Source organism: Stomoxys calcitrans, chromosome 2, assembly GCF_963082655.1.
Source record: "Stomoxys calcitrans chromosome 2, idStoCalc2.1, whole genome shotgun sequence".
In the NCBI taxonomy this organism is placed as follows: Eukaryota; Metazoa; Arthropoda; class Insecta; order Diptera; family Muscidae; genus Stomoxys; species Stomoxys calcitrans.
The window spans coordinates 39,822,110-39,846,456 of NC_081553.1; the positions used below are offsets into that span (position 1 = coordinate 39,822,110).

General features: G+C 39.1%; 1 protein-coding gene across 1 annotated transcript; it reads right to left on the reverse strand.

Annotated features, from left to right (window-relative positions):
* Positions 1-1,987: 1,987 nt before the first annotated feature.
* On the reverse strand, positions 1,988-4,778 carry LOC131995243 (uncharacterized). Its single transcript, XM_059363585.1, has 2 exons — positions 4,199-4,778; positions 1,988-2,079 (listed from the first exon to the last, which is right to left on the reverse strand). The coding sequence occupies exons 1-2, from the start codon at positions 4,735-4,737 to the stop codon at positions 2,058-2,060; spliced, it is 561 nt and encodes a 186-aa protein (XP_059219568.1). The 5' UTR covers positions 4,738-4,778; the 3' UTR covers positions 1,988-2,057.
* Between the last annotated feature and the right edge of the window lie 19,569 nt (positions 4,779-24,347).

Here is a 24,347-nt window from a genome sequence, read left to right on the forward strand (position 1 = left end):
TTTTGATAGAGGCTGTTCCATCTTCTTCTTCTTTATATATAAAAATCAATTTGTGTATGTTTGTTTGAATGTTTGTTTTGTGTGTTCCTTATAGACTTAAAAACGGCTGAACCGATTTTCTTGAAATTTTCACAGATAGTGCATAATGTTCCCGTGGTGAAAATAGGGTACTACATTTTTTGATATCTGAAGGGGGGCGGACCCTCCCCTTAACCCTAATTTTCAGAAACGCCAGATCTCGGTAATGGGTGATGCGATTCAAGCGAAATTTTGTGTGCTCTCTTATAGTAACCTAAAACTAAAAATTTGGTATCCAAATTTCGGATGTGGTACCTAGGGGGACCGCCCCACCTCCCAAAACCTACCAAATATATACTGGGTTGCCCAAAAAGTAATTGCGGATTTTTCATATAGTCGGCGTTGACAAAATTTTTCACAGCTTGTGACTCTGTAATTGCATTCTTTCTTCTGTCAGTTATCAGCTGTTACTTTTAGCTTGCTTTAGAAAAAGTGTAAAAAAGTATATTTGATTAAAGTTCATTCAGATGTAAGAAAAATGCATTTACTTTCTTTTAAAAAATCCGCAATTACTTTTTGGGCAACCCAATATATATATTATATTATTATTTATTAATAGATTGAATTCAAATTACAATTCAAGAATAGTATTTCATAAAGTTCTTAAATACAATCTATGTTAGGCTTAGCAAAAATGCTGTTAGCCGTAATACAATGCTTATCACTAAATTGTTGTTTGTTTCTATATGTTTCTTGCTTTTTCTTTTTTCATTTTGGTTATTAAAAACTGAATTCATTAATAATTAATTTTCTATACTTAGTACAATTTTCTATGTATTTATATAGTGATGAGTTATTCGTGCCATTTAATATATTTAATACTTCGGACTCATTAAGGGAATATTTTCCGAAATAACTTTTTCTAAATTCTCTGTATAGTGGGCAGGCGCCAATAAAGTGAAGTGTATTTTCATCTTGATCTGTATTACACATAGAACAAGTGCCATGGGTGTTACTTCTGAATGATCTCGAGTTAAGGTCGAGTAAACCACCTCTAGCTTTAATGATTAAGCTAGTAGCTCGTGAAGATAAGTCAGCAGTATGAAATGGAATTATATTATACTCAAGCACAGAATAAAGATCGTGGAACTGTGAATTTCTTGCATCTGATTCAAATTCACGTTGTTCTTGAATTCTCAGTAATTCTACTATTTTGTCTGAATACATGCATATCGGATTTGTAGCATTAGCAGGAATATATTGTAGGGTTTGGCAAATATTTGACCATTCTTTTGCCCATAATGCATTCAATTCTATGATTTTCTCCGCCAGCAAGCGGGGCAAGCGGTGAGAGCTAAGTCGCAATATTCTATTAATGTAGTTAAAATGGATTCTAAGAGTGTTACAAAACATAGAAGAAAATCCAGTTTCTAGATACAACATGTAATTTGGTGTATTATTAGGCAAATAAAGCATTTTCTTAGTAAAAAAGCGAAAGAGCTTCTCTACATCATCAAACCTTGTGTAACCCCAAACCTGTGCAGCGTAAAACATTATAGATCTGGAACATGCATCGAATATCTTCATCTTATTAGTTTTAGCAATACTAGGGTGACTTATATACTTCGACCATGTGCTATTTATGGCCAGTTTGGAATCCGCAAGCTTCTTCTGTAAGTGTTTTCTAAATGACAAATTGTAAGTTATTTCAACGCCCAGGTATGTGTAACTATTAACAATTTCAATATTCTGATTTCCAAAGCACCACCTTAAATTCGAAGAGATTCTAGAACCTCTACGAAAAACAAGAATTTTCGATTTAGAAAGGTTTACTTTCAAGCTCCACAACAAACAGTACCTCTCAAGTTCATAAATCATCTCTTGTAAGCCCAATGGAGAGTCAGATAATAGCACAATGTCATCGGCGTATAATAAGACTTTGACCGTAGTGTCCGCTACTCTTACACCACCAGGCAATATATAGGGAAGGTCATTCACGTATAACGAAAAGAGTACAGGACTGAGAATACAGCCCTGTTTCACACCAGATTCAACAGGAAAGTATTCAGAGAACGTACTTCCATCCCATACTCTACTTTCTGTGCCATCATACAGCATTCTTAATATAGTTACAAGTTTCGTAGATAGACCCTGACTAGATAGTTTATAAAAAAGGCTGTTTCTGGGAATCAAATCAAATGCAGAAGAGAAATCGACAAAAAACGCATATGTAATTTTGCCTTGTAGCTGGTTCAAAGAAACAATATTCACGAGGTTAAATATATTATCTATAGTAGAATACTCTCTTCTAAATCCAGCCTGAAATTCATTTAAAACATCGTGTCTCGTCAGCCAAAATGTTATACGGTTTAGCAGAACAGAGTTAAAAATTTTTCCGATAGTATCCAGAAGTGACAAACCTCTATAATTTGACGCCAAGTTTATATCACCTTTCTTAAATAGAGGTATCAATATTGACTTCTTGAAGGAAGTAGGAACATTTTCATGGAGGAATATCTTATTAAATACTACAAGTATTTCTTGCAGAAAACGGCGAGGAGCAAATTTATAAAATTCGTAAGGTATACCATCGTTCCCGGGGGCCTTATTCGATTTAAGTCCTTTTAAAACGGAGAGTAGCTCACAAAATTCAAAAGGGGAGTCTAAAAGTGGGTCTACATGAAACGGTATACACCAGCTGATAATTTTGGAATTATCTTCGTTAACTAGTAAAGAGTTAAAGTGTGCTAAGAAATCATCTGCGTCTAGATTTCCTCTACCCTTAACATTACGTTTATTCAGAGAATTTGCCAGATTCCACCAATCCTTGCTGCAGGAAACAGTATCTAGTTCTCTGAGGTTGCCATTGAAATATTGCAGTTTCTTCTCGTTACACATTCTATGAAACTTAGATCTGGATGAATAATAACGCCTTCTGTTGATAACAGTGTGTGACTTTCTGTATATCTTTAAATTTTTATGCATATTGGATCTTAAACGAAAGCACGTCCAATCGAACCACTTCTGCTTAGGCTCAAAAAATGTTCTATTGGTCTTCTTTACCTGAGCCCGCCTAATTTTATTTTTAATGTTCTCAACCAAATCCTCTGACGATAAAAAGACGCAATCATTTACTGGCTCTGCAAGTAAACTTAAGTTGTGATTGTATTGAGATCTATGCCTTTCATCCCAGTGTAGCTTCTGTATAGGCTGTTGAGTAGTTTCTGTCGAACTTTTCGGAATCTTAATATCTAAGCATAAGGGCATGTGATCAGAAAAGGGTTCAGTGGCCACCTTGAACTTGTCAATATATGACAGAAAACTCGCCGAACTTATACAGTAATCTATGACAGAACTACCCATTGCACCACAAAAAGTAAACTCCCCATCTATATCCTCTAAAGTTCTGCCATTTATGATAATACCGCCTATGTCATCAACAATACGTAGGAGATTCCTTCCCTGGGTATTAACGTTTCTGTCTTTGGAGCGTCTAGAATAGCTAATGTGGGGACAATCTTTAACAATGTTGTAATCTAGAACCTGTTCTTCGCCTATTCTTGCATTCATATCACCCATTATACAAAAATTCGTTGGGTTAAGGTCTTCCAAAAAAGAACCAAACCTTTCTACATCCACCTTCCAACGCGTACAGTTCAAATACGTAGGTATAAAATAAAATATATTTCCATCTAGACTAGCTGACAGCATTGTGTACTGAGAATCAGAGACGATAAAATTTAATTTGTATTTCTTTTTAATTTCTTTTTTGAAGCCGAAAAGACATCCACCACTGGCACGCCCAAATCTATTCACTTTAGTTGCGTCCTGCCACTGCAAATAGTAGTTTTGTAAATAAGACGAGAGATACGTTTGTTTATTGGGTAATACATGTGTTTCAAAGAGAAAGAAAATATCAAAAGTATTAAGGTAGGTTATAAAATTTCCATAATTTAAAGAACTTTCGAGATTTGAAACATTATATGATAACAAATGGCACGAATCAAATTGCTATTGCGATGATGGGGGAACATTAAGGGTAACATTTTCAGCATTGTTGCAATAAACCTCAATGGGACTACCGTTATCAACAAGAATGTTGCTCAGAAATTTGGCATCACTTAAAGTTGGAGCTAGTATTTTTCCGTCGGCCCAGCAATATCTTTTATCATTCAAGAAGAGACAGAACTCTCCTAACCTAACTTTAACGTCTTTTTTATGCTGGGATACGATTTTGCCAACTTGACGCAGGTTGTATCTGGTAGACTGTTCGACAGCAGTATAATCCTTTTGTATATATATAAATTGGCCATGCAATTTTTCTTTCGTATTTAAAATATTTTGCACTTGGGAATTGGTGTCCAGTGTAAATACGAACGATTTTCCTGAAGATAACATTCTAGCGTACGATATGTTAACTACGATGTTTAATTTGTTGTTGCAGATGTCGAGGAATTCTTTTTTTGCCGTAAATGTAGTTCTACTTCTAAGTCCACTCACCACAATATTTGTAGTACGAGATTTTCTGTCTAAGGTTTCTAAGCGATTTGTTAGTTTCTTGATATCTTCTCTCAATTTACAATTTTCCTGTTTAAGTTCTTCCACTTCATATTTGATTGCAGTAAGGTCCTCTTTTTTGGCCACATCTTTCAACTTATCATCCAACACATCGCCCAGCTTACTCCACGAAAAAACATCTTGTTGGTTATTTATGTTCATTTTTTGATATGGTGAATACTTTTTTGGGGTACTGTGACTGTTTTCTGGTGATATCGACCAATATATATATAGACCAATCATGACAATATGGGACTCAAATGAAAAGTATTTAAGAGTAGAAAACGTTTCTGATATCCAATTCCCAGACTAAGTGTTTGGGGAACCAACCCAACCCCCAAAACGCCCATAAATCGGACATATTTACCGACCTTGGCAATATGGGACTCAAATGAAAGGTATTTGCGAGTAGAATACGAATTTGGTATCCAAATGTGGGACCAAGTTTCGGAGGGTGGACTCCATCCGCAAAACACCCCAAAACAGGACTTTTTTACTGATCATGGCAATATGGGGCTCAAATATTTATTTAAGTGTAGAATACGAACCTGGGACCAAGTTTATGGGGGCCGCCCTTCCAAAAGCAACCGCCAAAGATGAAAAATTTACTACAATAGCAATATGGGGCTTAAATGAGAAGTCTTTGGGAGTAAAGCACGAATCTGCTATCAATATTCGAGAAAAAGTGTGTATGGGGCCACCACCCCCATAACTTCACCCATGCTGACCATCTCAATATGGGGCTGTAATAAGAAGTGTTTTAGAGTAGAACACGAATCTGATATATATTTTCGGGGCCAAGTTACCAAAACGCCCCCCAAAAAGGTATTTGGGAGTAGACCATGAACTTGATATTAATATTTGGGACCAACTGTCTAGTTGACGTCCCACCACCATAACAACCCCCAAATAGGGCAGTGGATAGTCAAGACAGTGGAGCACGATATTCATAGTTATTAGGGCCCATACCCCAAACCGGACGTATTTGCTGGTATTTGAGATTAGAAAACGAATTTAATATCCAATTTTGAGAGCAATGGCAATAGGGGCTTCAAATAAATCATGTATGGATATATGAGAATAGTGCACGTTGCTGATATATTTTTAGGGCTTAGTGTTTGGGCGACCGCTCCACTCCTCAAAACACCCTAAATAGCGCATATTTACCAACCATGACAATGTGGGGCTTATATGAAAGCTATTGGTGAGTAGAGCAAGAATTGATACCCACTTTCGTGATTAATTTTCTTTGAGAAAAGAGGTAGACCACTTTTCCCAAAATATCCCACAATCAGCAGTTTTTTACTGACCATCGCAATATGGAGCTCATATAAAAGTATTTGGTATTCCCTAAAACACCACCAAAAGGTAAAAATTGCCAATATGTGGCTCTAATGAAAGGTATTTGAGATTAGAAAACCAATTTGGTATCCGATTTTGGAGCCATGTGTTAGGGGGACGCCTCATCTTGTAAACTCACATTAAACCAATGACAATATGGGGTTTAAATAAATGGTATTTGAGAGAAGAGCACGATGCTGATATTTTTTCAGGGCTAAGTGGGGGACCACCTCAACCCCGAAAACACCCCTTAATCAGCCATATTAGAATATTGGTATTTCCCTAAAAGCTCTTTAATTGTCGAAAATAAATATTCAAAGGAAAATTTTTTTTCCATATAATGTTAAAGAAGATAATAGCTAAAGAATCGCCCTTTATGGACTTTAATGTTCAATAATATTTGATTCTACCATATAAAGGATAAATTATTCCAACATTTTTGGTATGCAACATGCGAAGGTCATGTCCAATCAATTTGTTGCAAATAAAAAAAAATCATAAACTTAAGTCTCAAATATGACAAAATAAGAGATTTGTCCAAATCATTAGTCAGAAACAAAAAAAAAAAAAAACAACACAGCCATAAAACAACTTGACGACATAATTTTTATGACTCTCTTTTACTGGTCTCCCCCCAAAATTTATGGATATGGCCGTACGCCTGTCTGACGGTCTGTAAGTCTTTCTCTTTTTGTCCTATGGTCACAATGTACAGCGACAAGCAAGAAAGGAAATGATGGATTAACAAATACACAGAAAAATGAAAATTAGTTTCAAAAACTCTCTATTAATGTGTCAAGAACAGACAGAAAACACACCCTCTTCTCTGGCAATATAAGTATGTGAATGTATTGGGGTGCAACCCCCAACCCCACCCTACATACACCCATACACTCATAAATGGACGATGATGATGATGATTAGGCGGGGTTTTTGCCCAACATGCAACAAAAGAAAACTTTTGTATAAAAATAAATTGTTCAAGGTTATCCGTCAAACAGAGAGTCAAGTCAGTCAGTCATGATTTTTTTTTTTTTTTTTTTGATTTTCATCGCAGCATAAATACTAAGAAGTTTTTCCTTAAATACTGTACGCTGCTCAACAAAGTGTGTGATTACTTTAATATTTCATTTCCGTATTCGATGTTTTATGCTACGACAAGTACTTTCAATACTTGAAGAGAAGAATCTCTTCGCCGCTTGGAGAAGTTGGTAAAAAAACTGAGAAATAAGTTTGTATCCTTTTGTATCCCAAGTAGTCTCTGTAAGAGAGCCAGAGAATATAAAGGGGGAAGTATTCTGGCGTGCTTTTGTATTGGTGTCAAACAAACGCACTAATACATAAGCAAGGCATTCAAAGAAGAAGAGTATGAGAATGTCTGCGACACAAAACTGTCACTGGCAGTTATATTTAATGCCATTGATGGTTGAAATATTTCTTTGTGTCTGCGCTGCGTTGCGCTATGCTGCTCCTGCCACCAGCACTGCCATACAAACACGCGACCAAACTTGGCTGGGAGGGTGTATGTCAACCCAAAGCTTTTGGCTACATGAAAAACAACACAAAATGCAGCCTCAAGAAAAGTAACAGAGTTGCGCCGCATAACAAGGACTCAGAAAATCAGAGAACTTCGAATAGACAAAAGAAGGGGGCTGTCCTTTTTTTCTAGGAGGTCTTTTTGCAGTTTGTGTAGCATTCGTCAATCTTCGAGTGAGGTACAGTAAGGGATATGTGTAAGAGTGTTGCAAAAGATTTTGCAGTTGCAAAGAAAATTTTTTAAATAAAAATGGTTTCATGGAATTTTTATGGAAATTTTATCTCCAGAGAAAGTTTCATTGAACTTTAGTCCTTAAGGAATATTTTATTAAAATTTTGTTTTAAGAAAAATTTTATTCAAATTTTGTTAGAGGTTAGGTAGGGTTAGGTCGAAAAGAGGGTGCAGATATTAATCCGCCCCATGCCACTATGGACGGACACCCTATGCTAGTAATCGGCTTGTTGTGCGCTCTAAAAACTATAAAGTAAACTCTAACAAGTAAAAAGGCGTTTAGTTCGGCCGGGCCGAACTTTGGATACCACCTCGGGTATATATGTAAACCACCTTTCATCAAAATCCGGTGAAAATTACATACCTTATGTCTTATGATTATAAATGCCCCTTTTTGGGGCCAAGACTTTAAATCGAGATATCGGTCTATATGACAGCTATATGCAAATCTTCATTGATCTAGACCAAATTGCAGAAATATGTGGAGGGGCTTAACTTAACTCTCTGTCCCAAAATTTCGGCAACATTGGACAATAAATGAGCCTCTTATGGGCCCAAAACATAAAATCGAGAGATCGGTCTATATGGCAGCTATATCTAAATCTGGACTGATTTGAGTGAAATTAAAGAAGAATGTCGAAGGGCCTAACACAACTCACTGCCCCAAATTTCAGCAAAATCAGATAATAAATGTGGTTTTTATGGCCTTAAGACCATAAATCGGAGGATCGGTCTATATGGCAGCTATATCCAAATCTGGACCGACCTATGTCATATTGACGAAGGATATCGAAGGGGCCAACACAACTTACTGTCCCAAATTTCAGCAAAATCGGATACTAAATGTGGCTTTTATGGGCCTAAGACCCTAAATCGGAGGATCGGTCTATATGGCAGCTATATCCAAATCTGGACCTATCTGGGCCATATTAACGAAGATTGTCGAAAGGCCCAACACAACTCACTGTCCCGAATTTCAGCAAAATCGGATAATAAATGCGGCTTTTATGGGCCTAAGACCCTAAATCGGAGGATCGGCCTATATGGCAGCTATATCCAAATCTGAACCGATCTGAACCAAATTGAAGATGGATATCGAGTGGACTAACACAACGTACTGTTCCAAATTTCAGCAAAATCGGATTATAAATGTGGCTTTTATTGGCCTAAGACCCTAAATCGGCGGATCGGTCTATATGGGGGCTATGTCAAGATACAGTCCGATATAGCCCACCTTCAAACTTAAACTGCTTATGGACAAAAAAAGGAATCTGTGCAAAGTTGCAGCTCAATATCTCTATTTTTGAAGACGGTAGGGTGATTTCAACAGACAGACTGACGGACATGTCTAGATCGTCTTAGATTTAGACTTTATAGGGCCGGAAATGGACATTTCGATGTGTTGCAAACAGAATGACAAAATTAATATACCCCTATCCTTCGGTGGTGGGTATAAAAAGAAAACTTTAGGTTAGGAATTCCGTGGTACTTACAAAATCCTTTATTGTTTTCAATACCACTCCCCCAAGTTGGTTCATTTCTGATATGGTGCCGGTATCTGCTGGACGCTAAAGCCGGGCAATGACAAAGGAAATTCTCCAAAATCTCACCATCTTCCCAGCATGCCCTACACATGCTATCACTTGCCGCACCGATTTTACCCAAGTGAGCTCGTAGTTCTATGTGTCCCGTTATGACACCAATAGCTATACTGACCTCCTTCTTGCTTCCTTTCAGTAATAGCCTCGTCTTCTCACGATCTGGATCCTCCCCATAGGATTTTCGACATCCTTTCGACCGTTTCGCTGTTCCACAATGTTGCATGCACATTCGTCGCCCACTCCCTTAACTCGGACTACTTCGACCCGAAAGGCTTCGGGTTAACCACGTTTATTGACGGCAGTCCTCTGGCCTTCACCGCCAAATCGTCTGCCCTTTCACTTCCCCTTACTCCGTTATGGCCCGGCACCCAAACGATGGGGATTTTGCCATCCTCAGAAAAGGCATAATCTCCTTCTTACACTGCAAGACTGTTCGTGACCTTACCGTCCTGGTTGTTATTGCCCTTATGGCAATTTTACTGTCGGTAAAGATGTTCACAATCGACATCCTTGCGTTAGCACCACACCACTCCACGCATTCCGTGATCACCCGGATCTCCACCTGCAGTACCATATTATGGTCAGGCAGTCTAAAACTCAGTCCCTGGGTTCTCAATGTAAACCCCCAGGCCCAATTTGTCCTCTAGCTTTGATCCATCCCCGTTACATGATTTTCCAGATGGCAATACTAGGGCCAATGCAAGACTGTGCCGATGGCAGCAGTGCCTCGCACTCGACTTCAAGGTTCATCTCAGGTATCCGATCGGAAACCTCTTCCCTTCCTTCCAGGTTTCCTATCGTCGCCTCGATTATACCGCGATGGTATGAGCTGCTCCCATCCACAATCGTTTCTCCCATCGCCTTAAATCTCATAGCCGTAGTGGCTGTCTCACACTTAATCTGTATGTCAATACCTGGAATAGTCAATACCGGATATCTGGAATAGTCTCCAGTGCCCAAGTGAGCGTGGTCCTCAATGCTCCGCCTATGCCAAGACAACATGTTCTCTGAACCCGTTGTATGGTCCTCATGTTGCATTTGCTCTTCTCTTTTCAGTCAACCAAACCACTGAGGCGTAAGTAAGTATTGGTCTAACCCACTCCTGTAGAGCCAGCGGACTATTCTCGGATTAAGACCCCATTTCGAGACTACTGCCCTACAACATAAGGCACGCTCCTGTAGCGCCGGTGAACTATCCTCGGATTCAGACCCCATTTCGAGCATACGGCCCGTTTACATAGTGCCCAACATCTGTGAGGCATCTCAGTACGCCCCGGAATGCGACACTTCCAATTCAGTCTCCTGTCCAAGATCACACTTAAGTATTTGTCCTTGTCAGATATCGAAATCGTCTAATTGAGGAAACGTCTTCGTCTTCCTCGTGAACAGGCATACTTCAGTTTTCTCTGGGTTAACATTGAGACCTCTGGGTCTAGCCCAGTCATATGCCATATGCAAGACCCTTTCGGCCCTTCTCCATAGCTCGTTCGGCTATGTTTTTTATACCCACCAACATAAGATGGGGGGTATACTAATTTCGTCATTCTGTTTGTAACTACTCGAAATATTCGTCTGAGACCCCATAAAGTATATATATTCTTGATCGTCGCGACATTTTATGTCGATCTAGCCATGTCCGTCCGTCTGTCCGTCCGTCCGTCCGTCCTTCCGTCTGTCTGTCGAAAGCACGCTAACTTCCGAAGAAGTAAAGCTAGCCGCTTGAAATTTTGCACAAATACTTCTTATTAGTGTAGGTCGGTTGGTATTGTAAATGGGCCATATCAGTCCATGTTTTGATATAGCTGCCATATAAACCGATCTTGGGTCTTGACTTCTTGAGCCTCTAGAGTGCGCAATTCTTATCCGATTGGAATGAAATTTTGCACCACGTGTTTTGTTATTATATCCAACAACTGTGCCAAGTATGGTTCAAATCGACCCATAACCTGATATAGCTGCCATATACACCTATCTGGGGTTTTGACTTCTTGAGCCTCTAGAGTGCGCAATTCATATCCGATTGGAATGAAATTTTGCACGACGTATTTTGTTACGATATCCAACAACTGTGCCAAGTATGGTGCAAATCGGTCCATAACCTTATAAAGCTGTCATATAAACCGATCTTGGGTCTTGACTTCTTGAGCCTCTAGAGGTCGAAATTATTATTCGATTTGCCTGAAATTTTGTACGACGGATTCTCTCATGACCATTAACATACGTGTTTATTATGGTCTGAATAGGTATATAGCCCGATACATTTCCCATATAAATCGATCTCTCTATTTTACTTCTTGAGCCCACAAAGGGCGCAATTCTTATTCGAATTGACGGCTGAAATTGATGGCTGACATTTTACACAGGTCACCAACGTATAATTTAATTGTGGTCCAAACCGGACCATATCTTGATATCGCTCTAATAGCAGAGCAAATCTTTTCTTATATCCTTTTTTGTCTAAGAAGAGATGCCGGGAAAAGAACTCGACAATTGCGATCCATGGTGGAGGGTATATAAGATTCGGCCCGGCCGAACTTATCACGCTTTTACTTGTTTCTTTTTTTTTTGTTTTAAGTCTCTTACCTTTATTTAAAAATTTTGTTTAATCAAAATTTCAATGAGATACTCAAATTTGAGATACCAATTACTAATTTCATGTTCCAAAACGAGTCTATCGCAAATCCGCCAAACCTCATCATCTCAATAGGTTTATACCATTTATTTCAATTTTGCATTGGGGTATTCTTTCGTTGAGCTATTCATGTGTCCCTTAAATCGCCGCCTCAAAACGGAATACTGTAAGCTAAGGCAGATATTTCATCTGCACCGTCATCAAAGTGATAACAGCCATCTTCGCTCATATAGGGTCAATGTTGCAACGTCGCTTTAACACTAACAACCAAGCTTACTACATTGATGGATCCTAGACATGGAGTGATAAGGATAGAATGAGAATGCTGACCAAAGGAAAAGCAAGACAATACAGTCTGTGGTCATCAAAAAATCCATTACTCAAACACCCAAATGTGAGGTGCTTCCCCCGAAAAAAACTTAGCTTAAGATTGCATTAAAATACTGCAGCCAACGAAACCCCATAATACTTTTGGGGTGAAGGTAGGAGTCCAGATGGCTTAATTTCTCATTCCTTCAAAATGGATTTTTGTGAGCTTGCTGGGCAATGCAGCAAACCACCTTTGCCCCCAAAGACCCAAAAGGAGGAAGGGTCTCCATATACAAATTTGTTGGCAAAAATATTCGTTATCACCCACTTACACTGCCAAAATGCCAACCCATCGATAAAATTGCACTACACATGTATGGACACATACACATATACTTGAATATTCACACAATAGCCCAAAGCCAATACAACCGTACCAAAGTAGACTCATGTGTGCTTCCTTTTTTCCTTTAAGCATTGCTGCATTAAGAATTTCTATGGAATGGATGGATGTATATGAACCTACAGCCTCAGAATAATGAATGGAGATGGCTGTGGAAATACAATTTATTGTCAAGACTTAATTTCAAGGCAATTTTCCCTAGTCAAGCAACTTTTGGGGAAATTTTCTCTGAAGGCAAAATTTCCAAAAAATTTTCGGATGGGAACAATTTTAAGGAAAATTTTATTTGGATTAAAAATATTAAAGAAATTTTCCTCAAAGACAATGTTAGGTTGGGTGGAGTGGCAGTCTATTTTCTCAACAGACTCACTTAGATGGTGTTATCAATTGTGAAACCACTGTAGCGACAGACGAATCTCAAATGATAAAATTTCAACGAAATTTACTTTAGAAATACAATTTTAAAAAATTTTCTCTTAAGAAAAAATGCCTAGGAAATTTTCCCAAAAACAAAATTTCAAAAAATTTTACTTTAAGGATAAAATTTTAAAGAAATTTGAAGAAAACGAAAAAATTTCTATTAAATTTCTATCAAGAAAAACTTTTAGGATATTTTCCCTATGGAAAAATGTCAAGGAAATTTTCTTTAAAGAGAGAATTCTAAAAGCGATTTTCCTTAAAGGAAAAAATTTAAGGACATTTTGTCTGAGAACAAAATTTGAATGAAAATTTCTCTAAAGGCTAAATTTCAGGGATGACTTCTTCCAGGGTTATTTTCTCCAACTAGAATTTCAGAGAAATTTACACTAAAACATAATTTTTATAACATTTCCCTCAAGGAAATTTTCTATAAAGACAACATTTTAGGGACATTTTTTCTTACGGCATAATTTAAATAATTTCTTCTCTTAAAACACTTTCCCAAAAAGATTTGCCCTGAAGACGAAATTATCATCAAACTCTCTCTAAAGACACAATTTAAAGGAAATTTTCCGTAAAGTCAAAATGTCAGGGATATTTTCTCTAACGAAAAAGTATCAGAGAAATTTCGTCTAAATACAAAATTTCAGGAAAATTTTCTCTTTTTATACCCACCACCGAAAGATGGGGGTATATTCATTTTGTCATTCCGTTTGCAACACATCGAAATATCCATTTCCGACCCTATAAAGTATATATATTCTTGATCAGCGTAAAAATCTAAGACGATCTAGACATGTCCGTCCGTCTGTCTGTTGAAATCACGCTACGGTCTTTAAAAATAGTGATTTTGAGCTGAAATTTTCCAGAGATTCTTTTTTTGTCCATAAGCAGGTTAAGTTCGAAGATGGGCTATATCGGACTATATCTTGATATAGCCCCCATATAGACCGATCCGCCGATTAAGGGTCTTAGGCCCATAAAAGCCACATTTATTATCCGATTTGGTTGAAATTTGGGGTAGTGAGTTGTGTTAGGCCCTTCGACATCCTTCGTCAATTTGGCTCAGATCGGTCCAGATTTAGATATAGCTGCCATATAGACCGATCCTCCGATTTAGGGTCTAAAGCCAATAAAAGCCACATTTGTTATCCGATCTCGCTGAAATTTGCGACAGTGAGTTGTCTTAGGCCCTTCGACCTCCTTCGTTAAATTCGCCCAGATCGGTTCAGATTTGGATATATCTGCCATATAGACCGATCCTCCGGTTTGGGGTCTTAGGCCCATAAATACCACATTTATTATCTGATTTTGATGAAATTCGGGACAGTGAATTGTGTAAGGCCCATCGACATCCTTCGATAATTTGGTCCAGATTTGGATATAGCTGCCATATATCGATCCTCCGATTTATGATGTAAGGCCCATAAAAGCCACATTCATTATCCGATTTTGCTGAAATTTGGGACAGCGAGTTGTGTTAGGCCCTTTGATATATTTCTTCAATTTGGTTCAGATCGGTTCAGATTTAGATATAGCTGCCATATAGACAGATTTCTTGATTTATGGTTTTGGGCCCATAAAATGCTCATTCATTATCCAATGTCGCCGATTTGGAACAGTGAGTTAAGTTAAGCCCCTTGACATACTTCTGCAATATCGCACAGATCGGTCCAGATTTGGATATAGCTGCCATATAGACCGATATCTAGGTTTTAGGTTTTGGGGCCATAAAAGACGCATTTATTGTCCGATGTCGCCGAAATTTGACACAGTGAGTTTGGTTAGGCTCTTCGACGTCCTTCTTCAATTTTGCCCAGATCGGTCCAGATTTGAATACAGCTGCCATATAGACCGATCTCACGATTTAAGGTTTAGGGCCCATAAATGAGGCATTTATTGTCCGATTTCGCCGAAATTTGGGACAGTGCTTTGTGTTAGGCTCTTCGACATGTTTATGCAACTTGGCCGAAATCGGTCCAGATTTGGATATAGCTGCCATGTAGACCGATATCCCTATTTAAAGTCTTGGCCCCATAAAAGGCGCATTTATAATCCGATTTCACTGAAATTTGACACAGTGACTTATGTTCGGCTTTTCGACATCCGTGTCGTATATAGTTCAGATCGGTATGAGGTATATGAGTATAAGGTATGAAATTTTCACCGAATTTTGATGAAAGGTGCTTTACATATATACCCGAGGTGGTGGGTATCCAAAGTTCGGCCCGGCCGAACTTAACACCTTTTTATTTGTTTAAATTTAAATTTGCAAGAAGTTAAAATTTCCTCTTGAGACAATATTTAAATGAATTTCCTCTAAAGCCAAAATTTTCATTACATTTTCTCCAAAAATAGATTTGCAGGAAATTTCGTCGAAAGGAAAAATTTATGGGAAATTTTCTCTAAAGGCAAAATTTAGGGAAAATTTTCTCTAAAGGCAAAATTTGGGGAAATTTTTCTCTAAAGGAAAAATTTCAGGGGAATATTCCCGTTAAGGGAATATTTCGGGGAAATTTTCTTTAACGATAAAATTCAGAGCAATTTCCTCTAAACACAAAATTTGAAGGAATTTTCCGCTGAATACAAAATTTCCATCAAAATTTCACAAACTTTGCTTTAAAGACAATTTTTCATATCGGATGGGAGCGGACGCTCCCCCTTATCCCAAAAGCACCACACAAAAATAAAAGTGAACCGATCTGGACAATATAGGAATTAAATCAAAGGTCAAATCAAAGATATTCAGTCAAATCAAAGATGTTCGGTCAAATCTAAGATATTCGGTCAAATCAAAGATATTCAGTCGGAGCTAAAGCTGCCCCGCTTTAGCTCCGACCCCGCTTCGGCCGCGCTCCGCATCCCTGATCATGACGATCAAGAATATATATATTTTATGTGGTCTTAGGCATTCTATGGTGAAGGGTATAAAAACAGCTACAAGTTCCATTCACCATCCCCAAGCATGTTGCATGTATTTATCCCAAAACTCCTTTGAGTCTCCCACACACACACACATACTGCGAAAGGAGTCGATTGTGCAAAAAGGGATATTTTAGCATTTCACCACCATTTGTACACAAAAGCGAAACACACATTTCATCTGATGATGTACTATTTGGTGTAAGTGGATCTATGTTTGCTTGCGCCCCCATATCCTTATGCAACTGTATGTGGGTGTGTGTATGTTACCTGCCTCTCATTCATCAAGGATATTCACATCATTTTGAGATTGTGAATGGCTATATATGGCTGCTTAAGTGTATGTGTGTGTGTGTGTGTGTGTATGTGCAAGAATGGTCTTATGTGAATGTGGTGATATGTCATGATTTTAAGCACAGAAAACGCAAACGTACCATGTCATACCATACCGTGCCGTACCGTACCTTACCCAAAAAAGCACCCACACATCACCTGCTTCTCTTCTTTATTGCTTTCGTGAAATGTGTGATGAATGCGTATCGTTTTCTTCCTTTTGCATCATCCGTATGTATGTGTGCTTCCTCCTTGCCATTTCATCTGCTCTCCCGCATTTGTATTTGCCCATTGGTTTTGTTTGCTACTCCTTGTTGAGGGAGTTTTCTTGTGCTCTATCGTATCTTAACAGCAACAGAGGGTGCATGATGTGGTGGGACGCAAGAAAAAAAGGAGCAATAGAGCATCAAAAAAAAGCAATTCATCATAGAAAATGGCGGAAGATTTCACTATGTTCACACACACAAACACATACAGGCACTCTCACATAGCCCAACCTAGTGGTGTTGAATATTTCGAGTAGAGCAAAGTTTCGTTCGTTGCTCATTTTTGAAAAGAAAGAATGAAAGAAGTTGGAAGTTGATATGTGTGAAAGCATTTTAATGGCATACTCTGTCGATGCAATTTAGCTTAACACAAGACAAAGAAGCGAAACAAATTCTTTGAAATTTAAAAGCAATTGAGTTTTTTCTTTTGTTAAGGCTTAAGTTTAAATTTGATAATTTCTTTAAAGTTTGAAAAAATGTATCTCTAATTATATTCTTGATTCTTAAGTTTAGGAAAGAGAAAGACATATGAAATTCAAAAATTTGGCATAATTTGTCAAAAGTGAGTGTTTCAGTCCCCAAAGTACTTACAATTCACGTTGGGTAAGGAAAGGTGAGCTTAAAATCTAATTGTTCAAAAAAACAAGTAAAAGGCGTTAAGCTCGGCCGGGCCGAACTTTGGATACCCACCACCTCGGGTATATATGTTAACCTTTAGTCATAATCCGGAGGGAAATGCTAAATTTATGGCCCTTAGCAGCTTCATCGAAATGTGGTCCGATTTGAACCAAATTCGACATAAATATTGAGTGGTCTAATAAGCACAAGTCATTGTTCAATTGTATACAACAAAATATTGGTCTTTTTAGTAGCTATGTCTTAAAAAAAAACCGATCTGAACCATATACGAAACGGATGTCGAGAAGCCTAGCATAAGTCACTCTGTTAAATTTCAGTGAAATCGGATTATAAATGCGCCTTTTATGGGGTCAAGACTTTAAATCGAGATATCGGTCTACATGGCACCTATATCGAAATCTGGACCGATTTTGGTAAAGTTGCAGAAAAATGTCGAAGAGCCTAACACAACTCACTGTCCCAAATTTCAGCGATATCGGACAATAAATGCGCCTTTTATGGCCTCAAAACCTAAAACCGAGAGATCGGTCTATATGGCAGCTATATCCAAATCTGCACCGATCTAGGCCAAATTGAGGAAGGATGTTTAAGAGCCTAACACAATCCACTGTCCCAAATTTCAGCAAAATCGGGTAATAAATGTGGCTTTTATGGGCCTAAGACCCTAAATCGGAGAATCGGTCTATATGGCAGCTATATCCGAATCTAGAGCTATCTGGACCAAATTAAGGAATAATGTCGAAGGACCTAACACAACTCACTGTCCCAAATTTCAGCAAAATCGGATAATAAACGTGGCCTTAATGGGCCTAAAACCCTAAATCGGAGGACCGGTCTATATGGCAGCTATATGCAAATCTGAACCGATCTGGGCAAAATTGACGAAGGATGTTGAGGGGTCTAACACAACTCACTATCCTAAATGTCAGCTAAATCGGATAATAAATTTGGCTTTTATGGGCCCAAGACCCTAAGTCGCAGGATCGGTCTATATGGCAACTATAACCAAATCTGAACCGATCTGAGCCAAACTGCAGAAGTATGTCTGAGGGCCTAACACAACTCCCAGTCCCAAATTTCGGGGAAATCGGACAATAAATGCGCTTTTTATGGGCCCAAAACCCTAAATCGTCGGATCGGTCTATATGGGGGCTACATCAAGATATAGTCCGATATAGACCATCTTCGAACTTAACCTGGTTATGGACAAAAAAGAATCTGTGCATAGTTTAAAGTATAGAATATTTTGATTGTCTTAACATTCTATGTTGAACTAACCGTAACCGTCCACCGTCTGTGGAAATCACGATAGTGGTCAGACGCGCGTTGAAATTTTGCATAGATTCTTCTTATTGATGTAAACCAATCTTCCTTTTTGGGACTTCTTGAGCCATAGAATCCGAAATTGTTATCCGATTGAGCTTTACTTTTGCAGATAGTGTTCTGTTACGACTCCCAACAAACGTGCCAAAAATGGTCTGGATCGGTATATAACCTGATATAGCTTCCATATAAACCGATATCCCAATTTGAGTTCTTGAGCTCTAGAAGCCGCAATAGTTGTCCAATTGAGCTGAAATTTTGCACGTAGTGTTCGGTTACGACAATCTCAACAATCTTGCCGCGTATGGTTCTAATCAGTCTATAACCTGATATAGCTTCCACATAAACCGATCTCCGGATTTGACTTCTTAAACCTCTAGAAGCCGAATTTGTTTTCCGATGTGGCTAAAATTTTGCGCTCCTCAAACTTTGGGCATTCTACTTTAGGGTGATGGGGATGCGTGTTCTCTGAGCTACTGTGGGCTTCCTATGATTTTCTGCATACACGATGTGGCTGAAATTTGGCACATAGTATTTCGTTACGAGATTGCGACCAATAATCGTGCCAAGTATAGTCTAAATCGGTTTATTATTTCAATTGTTGCCGTATTAGGTAGAAATTTGGTATGTAGAAATTTTTAGCAGAATCCATGGTGGTTGGTTCCTAAGGTTCGGTTCGGCTGAATTTACCACGTTTTAATACCCACCACCGAAGGATGGGGGTATATTCATTTTATCATTCGGTTTGCAACGCATCGAAATATCCATTTCCGACCCTATAAAGTATATATATTCTTGATCAGCGTAAAAATCTAAGACGATCTAGACATGTCCGTCCGTCTGTCCGTCTGTCTGTTGAAATCACGCTACAGTCTTCAAAAATAGAGATATTGAGCTGAAACTTTGTATAGATTCTTTTTTTTGTCCATAAGCAGTTTAAGTTTGAAGATGGGCTATATCGGACTATATCTTCATATAGCCCCCATATCGACCGATCCGCCGATTTAGGGTCTTAGGCCCATAAAAGCCACATTTATTATCCGATTTTGCTGAAATTTAGGACAGTGAGTTGCGCTAGGCCCTTCGATATCCTTCGTCAATTTTGTTCAGATCGGTCCAGATTTGGATATAGCTGCCATATAGACCGATCCTCCGATTTAGGGTCTTAAGCCCATAAAATCCACATTTATTATCCGATTTCGTCGAAATTTGGGACAGTGTGTTAGGTTAAGCCCCTTGACATACTTCAGAAATATCGCACAGATTGGTTTAGATTTGGATATAGCTGCCATATAAACCGATTTCTCGGTTTTAGGTTTTGAGGTTTTGGGGCCATAAAAGGCGCATTTATTGTCCGATGTCGTTGAAATTTGAGACAGTGAGTTGTGTTAGGACCTTCGACATTCTTCTTCGATTTAGACCCAGATCGGTCCAGATTTGAATATAGCTGCCATATAGACCGATCTCTCGATTTAAGGTTTTGGGCCCATAAAAGTCGCATTTATTGTCCGATATCGCCGAAATTTGGGACAGTGCTTTGTGTTAGGCTCTTCGACATTTGTCTGCAACTTGGTCCAAACCGGTCCAGATTTGGATATAGCTGCCATGTAGACCTATATCTCGATTTAAAATCTTGGCCCCATAAAAGGCGCATTAATAATCCGATTTCACTGAAATTTTACACGGTGCCTTATGTTAGGCTTTTCGACATTCGTGTTGTATATTGTTCAGATCGGTGTATTTTGAGAGATAACTACTGTATTTATTAGTATTTGGTTCAAATCGGAACATATTTTGATATAACTGCTTTGGGATATAATATATGAAATTTTCACCGAATTTTGATGAAAGGTGGTTTACATATATACCCGAGGTGGTGGGTATTCAAAGTTCGGCCCGACCGAACTTAACGCCTTTTTACTTGTTACTTTTTTTTATAAGCTCAAGACCATAAACTTTTTTTTATGACCCAACACGCGGTTGATGTCTACTATATATGCTGTGCATCGCGTTGGAACGGAAATTAGGTATTGGAGGGAGGAAGGATGTAGTGTTACCTCAATCGGTGGTCAGCGACCTACTCGACTCTAGGGGCCAACATTATTACCATATGGTCTCAATCGGTAAACATGACCCTTTGGATGGGTTTTGGGCTAGGGTGTTCCCACAGACTATTTTACTCCAAAGTTTTACACTAATTTCGTGTTGTTTAGGTTTCAATAAGGGTGCACTCTAAATTTCGCTCATATTGGTTCATCTATATCCGAGATATGGAATTTTTGAAAAGGATATAGGATACAGTATTCAAATTTACCTTATATTTTCTAACATTAACTAAACCGTCATTTTGTTAAGCTCACAAATAATAGCAAATTTGAAAATATATTTAAAATGACATATATCAACCCACTTACCAAGTTGCAAGTACTTACAAAAATACTCACCATCCAAACCACAAAAAAAAATCATTTACAAGACTTTTTACTCAATGCAATTGGTTATAAAGAGCATGTTAATGCTCTTGAGTGATTTGATTTATGAGCGACAACAACCTTGAGTAGATAAATTTTCGCTTTAAACAAAAAAAGGACGAACATTGAGTGATAGTCGACAAAGCGAATTGACAAAGTTATCAAAACTAGAAAAATGAAAGGTGAAAGAAACTTTAGAATCCTAATAATGAATCAAAAAATTGAATGAAATCAAATATTCATTGTTTCACCCACAAACATTTCAATAATGTGTAGGATTTAATTCCCCCTCCCTCAAGGTCATGAAATCTTCATCAATTCAAATCTAACGAATTGCTTTAACACATCCCGTCTGGTTTCATTTCCCTTAAAATCCCCGTTATCATAAAACGATTATACAAAATCGTTTTAACATTTTCACCAACTTTTGGCCAACATATCACGAAAGCCCATTAATAATCTTACTCAGACTCTTGCCGGCATGTGAAAGAGGTAGGCAGGCACTGAGACCTGTATCGTTTTTTTTCACATCAATGCTACAGCAAACACCTATGGTATACATGGTGTTTCAGTCGACACGGAGAATGGCAGTGAGAGAGGGTCAATAACGTGTTCACTTTTACATTGATAGATCTTCACACATTTGTCCAAGCTTTAAACCAATCAATCCATGCATTTATTTTTTGGCCCACATCATAGCCATGCTATGCTATGCTATGCCATGCTACGCTATGACGATAAACTCTAAGCCAATTTTATTCGACGGCTTAACGCCATACAACGCAGGAAACACGGCAATATTGACGGCAACTATAACAGCAATAGCACGTCAAGTGGTATTGCAAAAATTTGTTGAGCTGAAACTGACAAGGCAAACGAGGGGTGGGTGGAAAGGGGAGGATTATTGAGTTGAATTTGATTTTGAGTAGCATGCAGATAGATTGGGTTCCCATACTAAACAGTGATTATTACTATTTCATCTTGGCAGATCCACAACCAATTCTATATACCGTCTTGACCTCACATGGCGTGCGCCAGATAATTCTCCTAGATGCGGTTGTATTTTCTGCACTGTATAACCTCTATCATATGCGGACTATTGGACGTTTATAGTTTCGGGCCCATACATTGGTAGCATATGTGATGGGATGAACGTCTAATTTGCGACCTTGCTACTTATTTTCTGCAAGAAATTTTAATGTATCTGCTTCCAAATATGCAGCCACATTAGCAGCTGAACGTGAGAGTCGATGGTGGAAGAATTCCGACCGCTAAGCATCCCACTAAAGTTGATGTTACATTTGATATGTAAAGACATATCCTCCTCGCATGCTACTGCAATTTGTGATAGAAACAAAGACCTCAAATCGCTTGCCAGTAGCACTTAGGAAACATACAAAGAATCCTTGCTTCTTTCAAGTGTACCAACATTCTGTTCAGACGTACTAGACGGCCTCTACGCCTGTGTTTGGGCTTCTCGTTCTTCGGTATTGCAGTGAGTCTTGCCTCTACCGCCCTCTGCTTTCATTTATAGTACTCTTCAATTGTAAACCGTAAATAGTAAATGTCAGCGGTATTGGATTGTGACACCACTTGAGACTCACTTGAAATTATGATCACACTACACTATACCTAAGATAATTGACCGGTCAACTATGCACTGCCGGTGTTGTGTTGCAACGATGAAAGCCCTGGACGGTCGTTTTCGCCTAGACATTTATATTTTTTTCCCATAGTTTAAGATTTTCGATAAAAAATCACTTAGTCCATTTTGTCATTAAACGGAGCTAATAGAGTTAGGTTATTTGTCCTTGGGTGGCAACAACAAAATACAGGCACAACACAAAAGTTACATACGAAATTCTCCAATATCAGCAGGAACAATACACTAGCCTCTTAAATATATGGGGGTCGTGGCAAACCGTTATCCGTTACCATTATACTTGAAGGTATAAATGGCAGCACCAGCGTAGAAAGTGAATCATCAAGTGCAAGCCCAGCCCTGATGCAGTAGGTGAAAATTCAGACAACCAGAGCCTCATAAATAGCTAGAGCCGTCAGTCCTTTTCCCGTTGTCTATCAGATGCAGCATCCCTCGAACCAGTGTCCGTGCTACCCACCCCTTCCGCTTATCATACCTCCCGAACCAGTAGTGTCCACGTTTCGTCTTGGTGACTGGTATAGCCAGCTCTCTGCCCTTGTCTTTGAGACACAGAAGCCAATGAAACGATGACCACCGGTTCATTTCAACCGCCTACTCCCTCGTCCCGGTGGTCTAGTATCACGTTTACAACGTGAGTGAGTCACGTCTCGGTGATAACCCTGGCTAGCGTTTTGCCTTTTTTCCCTTAGACACAGAAACCTCTGACCCATTGACCATGCGCGTTTTGCCTTTTTCCCTCAAACACAGCAACCACTGAGCCATTGACCACGCGTTCGTGCCAACCGTGTACCGTTACTGAACTACTTCCCAGCAACCTAAATAGCCAGCGATTCTTCCAGTGTCCTGGTGATATAGCCCACCGCAGCCAGCCTACACACGCGTCCCGGTGACAGCTTACTCCCACATTCCGATAACCGTGAGTCAATCACGTCTCGGTCTAGCCAGCGTTCTGCACTTTTCCCCCACACACAGGAACCACTGAGTCATTGATTACGCGTTCTTTTCAACCCCCTAATTCTACCTACCCCCGGTGAACTAACGCCATTTTTATTCAGCGGGTGAATGACGTCTCGGTGATTAGTCAAACCAGCATTAGGTCCTTGTTTCTCAGGCTCATGAGCCACTGAGACATTAACTATGCGTTCGTTTCAACCTCCTACTCTCGCCTACTGGTGAACTAGTCCCACGTTCATGCCGCGGGTGAATCACGTCTCGGTACTAAGTCTAGCTAGCATTCTGTCGCTGTACATCAGACACAAGAAACATTGATTAGGCGATCGTTTAAACGGCCTACTCCTGCATCCCGATGGCCTAGTGCTACGTTCACACCGTCAGTGAATCATGTCTCTGTTATTAGTCTAGCCAGCGTTATGTCCCCGTCCCTCAGTCGCAGGAGCCACTGAGACATTAACCACGCGTTCGTTTCAACCACCTACTACCGCGACACGATGACCTAGTGCCACATTCACGCCGTGTATAAATCACATTCACGGGGTGTATAAATAGCCAGCATTATGTCCTTGTTCTTCAGGCACAGGAGCCACATAGCCATTAACCACGCGTTCGTTACCACCATCTACTCCTATTTCCCGATGACCTAATCCCACGTTCATGCCGTGAGTAAAACACATCTTGGCCACCATAGTCCCCTTTTCCCTCAGACACAGGGACCACTGAGCCA